The sequence below is a fragment of the Pteronotus mesoamericanus genome, unplaced genomic scaffold (assembly GCF_021234165.1).
Source record: "Pteronotus mesoamericanus isolate MK-2021 breed Mesoamerican mustached bat unplaced genomic scaffold, CSHL_Meso_final scaffold_1135, whole genome shotgun sequence".
NCBI classification, from domain to species: Eukaryota; Metazoa; Chordata; class Mammalia; order Chiroptera; family Mormoopidae; genus Pteronotus; species Pteronotus mesoamericanus.
In genome coordinates, this window is record NW_026555300.1 from 724282 (window position 1) to 730281 (window position 6000).

At 37.1% G+C, this 6000-nt stretch overlaps 1 protein-coding gene across 1 annotated transcript; it reads left to right on the forward strand.

Moving 5' to 3' along the window:
• The first annotated feature begins 3728 nt into the window (after window positions 1-3728).
• On the forward strand, window positions 3729-3962 carry LOC129081571 (small nuclear ribonucleoprotein E-like). Its single transcript, XM_054587235.1, has one exon. It carries the CDS (start codon window positions 3729-3731, stop codon window positions 3960-3962), a length of 234 nt encoding a protein of 77 aa, XP_054443210.1.
• Window positions 3963-6000: the final 2038 nt, after the last annotated feature.

A 6000-nucleotide genomic window follows, 5' to 3' on the forward strand; every position in this document is an offset into this window, starting at 1 on the left:
GGAACCCATGTGTGCAGCAGGAAAAGGGATATAATAAAATATTAGCAGGAAGAAAATTGAGGTATTTCCCAACCAAGATATCAGAAGTTTTGAGAGTAAACATTGTCTTATTAAAGACTGATTCCATTTGTTCATGTTTTACTATTGACATCTTTTTTTCTAATGCTCACCCCAGGACATGTTTATCGATTTCAGAGGGTTGGGGTGGGGGAGAGAGAGAAACATTGATGTGAGAAACACAGATGGGTTGCTCCAACCGGGGATTGAACCTGCATCCTTTTGGTGTACAGGACGACGTTCCAACCAAAAAAGCCACCCGGCCAGGGCTCTACTGATGTCTCTTAAGCCTCATGACATCTTCTCCCTATTTTGCCCATCTGCACAAACTGCTAATACAGCCTGAGTGGTCCCTCCTTTGCTGCTACCTGAAAGTTCAAACCATCATCAGGTACCTGCACCCCAGGCCCATCCTGTAAGCATGCCACACATCAAATTCCTCACCATTCCCCATTCTTTCAAGCCATTTATTTCACCACCTGGAAAAGTCCATCCTGCTCTAAGCTTTATTTTAGAAAAAAATCTCTTAAAGCTTTACTGTATGAGCTTATCAGTTGCGATACACAAACCAAACTCTGGATGGGGTTCCATCCTTTCCACTGAATGGTTACAAATTAACAAGTTTGAGGAGTAAATGTATGAATTTCTAGCTTATCAAACAAAAAAAAAGTTCCCACTGTATATTGGTCATCCAAAGTATTTCACCGAGGGCTCCAATCTCAAATCAAAAACTTTATTATTGGTTTGGCTGGTGTGACTCAGTGGGTTGAAAGCCAGCCTGTTAAAAAAAAGGGTTGAGGTTCGATTTCTAACCCAGGCACATATCTGGGTCCCCAATTGGGGGTGAGAGGCAATGATTCAATGTTTCTCTCACATCCATGTTTCTCTCCCTTTTACCCTCCCTACCCCTCTCTCTAAAAATAAATAAAATCTTTAAAAAATTTTTGTTTCCTTAGGAATTTTTGTCTTATTTTTCCATATGCTTACCATATTTCTATTTTCATTTCATGTACATAAAGGAACAGGCCATTATTTGTATTTAAGTATAAAGAAGAATAAAGAAATATAATCTTAGGGTACATATTCATGAATAATGAACAGGTTTTAGAGGTCAAAGTTTAAAATTACAATGGTACCATACTTTTATTACAGTATCAACATGTCATGACTCAGAATGTGGAAACAATAACTAAAGTGCAAATTTTGGCACCTTTGAAAATTAAAAATGTATCAATTGTACTTAGTTTGATTTTTTCAAGATTATTACATAGAAGGTTTATAAACAAATTGTACAACCTGAAAAAAAAATAGAATACTTTAATTCCAATCTCTATAAAATACTTATTCAAAAGTATAAATACAATTTTACCCTTTTACATTCAGATATGTAAACATTAACAAAAGCCAGTTTATTCTACTCCTCTTTTAAAGTATATTTTATTATGCTATTACAGATGTCCTAGTTTTTTCTCCCCTTTATCTTCCTCTGCCCTGCACGTCCCTTCTCACCAGAAGTCCCCCTGCCTTCGTTTATGTCCATGAGTCATACATGTAAGTTCTTTGGCTTCTCCATTTCCTACACTATTCTCAACCTCCCCCTGTCTATTTTGTTCCTACAATTATGCTTCTTATCCCCTGTACCTTTTCCCCATTCTTCCCTCTCCCACTCCCTGCTGATGATACTCCATGTGACCTCCATTTCTGTGATTCTGTTCCTGATCTAGTTGTTTGCTTAGTTTCTTTTTGTTTTAGCTTCAGTTGTTGATAGTTGTGAGTTTGTTGTCATTTTACTGTTCATAGTTTTGATGTTCTTCTTTTTCTTAGATAAGTCCCTTTAACATTTCATATAATAAGGCCTTGGTGATGATGAACTCCTTCAACTTGATCTTATCTGGGAAGCACTTTATCAGCCCTCCAATTCTAAATGACAGCTTTGCTGGATAGAGTAATCTTGGATGTAGGTCCTTGCCTTTCAGGACTTTGAATACTTCTTTACCGCTTCTTCTTACCTGCAAGGTTTCTTTTGGGAAATCAGCTGATAGTCTTATGGGAATTCCTTTGTAGGTAACATTCTCCTTTTCTCTTGCTGCTTTGAAGATTATCTCCTTATCTTTAATCCTGGGTAACTTAATTATGTTGTGCCTTGGTATGTGCTTTCTTGGATCCAACTTCTTTGGGACTCTCTGAGCATCCTGGATCTCCTGGAAGTCTATTTCCTTCACCAGATTGGGGAAGTTCTCCTTCATTATTTTCTCAAGTAAGTTTTCAGTTTCTTGCTCTTCCTCTTCTCCTTCTGGCACCCCTATAAATTTGCATGTTGGAATGTTTAAAGTTGTGCCTGAGGTTCCTAAGCCTCTCCTCATTTTTTTGAATTCTTGTTTCTTCATCCTGTTCTGGTTGAATGTTTCTCTCTTCCTTTTGCCCCCAATCATTGCTTTGGCTCCCGGTTTCCTTCCCTTTACTGTTGGTTCCCTGTATGTTTTTCTTTATTTCACTTTGCATAGCCTTCACTTTTTCCTCCATTTTGTGACCATGCTCAACCATTTCTGTGAGCATCCTGATTATTAGTGTTTTAAACTGTGCATCTGATAGGTGGGCTATCTCATCGCTTAGTTCTATTTTTGGAGCTTTGGTCAGTTCTTTCATCTGGGCCATATTTCTTTGTTTTGGCCTGCCTGTTATGTTGGAAGGGGTGGAGCCTTAGGTATTCACAAGGGCAGGGCAAGCCAGCTCCCTGCATTGTGGTGCTGTATGTGCGGGAGGGGACCAAAAGGGAACAGTGCCAGTTGCTTGGCTCTCCACCAACTTTCAGTCACTTCCCCTGCTACCCACAAGTAAATTGGGCCTTCCTGATGCTGATTCCTGGGTGGGTGAGTTTGTGTATATTCTATGACCCTGTGGGTCTCTCCAGTGAATTCTCCTGTTAGGCTGGAGTTTCTCCTGCCACCAGAACCCCCATAGGTTTTTACAGCCAGAGGTTTTGAGGCTTTCTCTTCCTACACTGGAACTCTGGATTTTGGGGATCTGTCTCACTCCCCAGATGTTCCTCATGGTTTATCCGCCTGCAAATATGGGACCACCAGGCGCACCAGCCACTGCCTCGCCCACCTGGTCCTCCAGCCTCCTCCTTGCCCTGCATCCTCTCTGCCCTGGCTGTCCATCTCTACCCCTCCTATTAGTCTGGATGAATGTTTCTTCTTTAGCTCCTTGGTTGTTGGACTTCCATACCATTTGATTTTGGGGCATTTATGGTTATATTTTGTTTTTAAATTTGCCATTGTCCTTCTTTTGGTTGTGCAAGGAGGCAAAGTGTATCTACCTATGACTCCATCTTGGCCAGAAGTCAGTATGTAAAATTTCTTGTACCTTGCATGTGTTCTTGTGTTTTGTAATTATTTGTTACATAAAACTTCATGTACCATAATATGTTAAAAAATAAATGCTAAAATTCCTTTATAATACAAAAAACAAGTATCCAAATATAAATAAATTATAAATCAAATTAAAAATTATAACAAAAAGATTTTCCCTGAAAAGTGTGGACCAAAAACACGGGTGTGCATTATACACAGAAGTGCATTATACATGGCAAAATACAGTAATTAAAATGACGACGAGAATTAGCTTTCTGAGGTAGAATGCAGCTTAGTGTGGTCTTTGTCAGTTCCACCATGGCGAACTGTGGCCAGGGCCAGAAAGTGCAGAAGGTAATGGTGCAGCCCATCTCCAAATACTTGCAAAACAGATTTCGGATCCAGGTGTGGCTTTATAAGCAAGTGAATATGCAGGCAAATGGCTGTATCATTAGTTTTGATGAGTACATGAACCTCGTATTGGATGATGCAAAAGAGAATCATTCTAAAACAAAGTCAAGAAAACAACTAGGTCAGATCATGCTAAAATGAAATAATATTACCCTCCAACTAGAAGTGACTATGAAGTGAGAAGTTTTTGAGAAGCAATACAGTTTGTGTTTTTCACGTGTTCTTTGTTGGGAATATAATTCTTAAACGTTTATTCATATTGCTTTGATTACCCTTTTGTTATTACCAAATGACAATAAGTGTGATTGATTAAAAACTTTTTTTAAATGACACCAATAAAATTGGGTAAAAAACCAGTCATGAAAAAGGAACATTTCACCAAACACTTCAATTATCAAAAAGGACTGGGTGCACTTCCTATGACATTACAGTGGAGAAAGGAGACTGACCAGAGCCCCTGACTAAGCAGACACCAGTAGAATAGGGAAAAGGAGGAAAAAATAGATTGCTACAGAAAGTCAAAGAGCTTGAATTGTAAAAATTCACAATCTAAGAATAGAGGTTAGGTAAAAATTAAAAGAGGAAATCACATCCTAAAAAGAGCTGGGGTGGCTACATTCAAAGACAACACAGACTGTAAGATAAAAACTCTCACAAAAGACAAAGAACATTATTGTACAATGATAAACAGCTCCCTCCACCAGGAAATTATATGCATATAACATTAGAGCATGCAAATATATGATGTAAACATTGGGAGAAATGCAAATAGAAATAGGCACCAGCACAGTTATCGTAGTGGACTTCCTTTCAGTCTTAGTTATGGATACAAGGAAAGAAAAGATTAATAAGGAAGCAGAACACCTGAATTACACCACAGATACATGGAACCTATAAAAATATACTGAATGCCGCACAAAACACCAGCAGAAAACATTCTTCTTAAGCACACATGAAACACTCTTCATGAAAATCCACAAAACCAATATTAAAAATGTTGAACAAATTGAGTTTGTGAAAGGTATCTATCTTCTCTAACCACTGTGATATTAAACAAGAAACTAATCCAGAAACCCCCCAAAAAACCTACAAAATGTGGAAAGTAAAATATCATTTTTAAATAACCAATAGTCCAAAAAAGAAATGACAACAGAATTTTAAAAAATCTAGATGAAAATAAAAATACAACATAATAAAATTTACAGAATGCAGTGACAGCAGCACTAAGAGGTAAGTGGAAGTAGTTACATGAAAAAAAATAAAGATTTCAGCCCAAACTGGTGTGGCTCAGTGGGTTGGGTGTTGTCCAGCAAACTGAAAGGTCATCCTTTTGACTCCCTGGGCAGGGAACATGCCTGGGTTGTGGGCTTGTGAAAGGCAACGAAGATCAATGTTTCTCTCCCTCTTCCTCTCCCCTTTTCCCTCTCTCTAAAAATAAATAAATAAAAACTTTAAAAATAAATAGAGATCTCAAACTGGAAATCTTTTACACCTCAAAAAAATTTTTAGTAGGACGGAAGTAAATAAGAAATATTAGAGATCATTAAAATAGAAAAACCATTATGAAATCCACAAACTAAGAGTTGTTTTTTTGAACCAATTAACAAATTTACAAATGCTTACCTACACTCAGAAAAAAAAGACAAAAGATTCAAATAAATCAGTAATGAAAGAGGGACCATTCCAACTGATGTCACAGAAACTTCAAACTATTTTAAGATAATCATATTAACTATTATATACCAATTACATAACCTAGAAGAGTAAATTTCTAAACACAGACAAGGACCATTCATGACAAAATTAAAAATGTGAAGGAAATTATAATTAGGCAGATTCAAGAAGTAATCAAAAACATGCAACAACAACAACAAAAACCTAGAACAGATGGCTTCACTGCAAAATTCTACCAAGCACTCACAGAGGAATTAACAAAAACTGCTAAAATTCTTCCAAAAATTTCCAGAGACAACATTGTAAACTCATTCCATGGAGTTCGTATGATTCTGATAGCAAACCCAAGAAAGGCACAAGAAGAAAAAAAAAAACTACACAGGCTAATACCTTTAGTAAATATTGATACAAAAATACTTGTAAACCCAGTTCAACAGCACATGAAAGCAATTATACATCATGACCAAAAGGAATTTATTACTATAAGACAAGAATGTTTCCACAT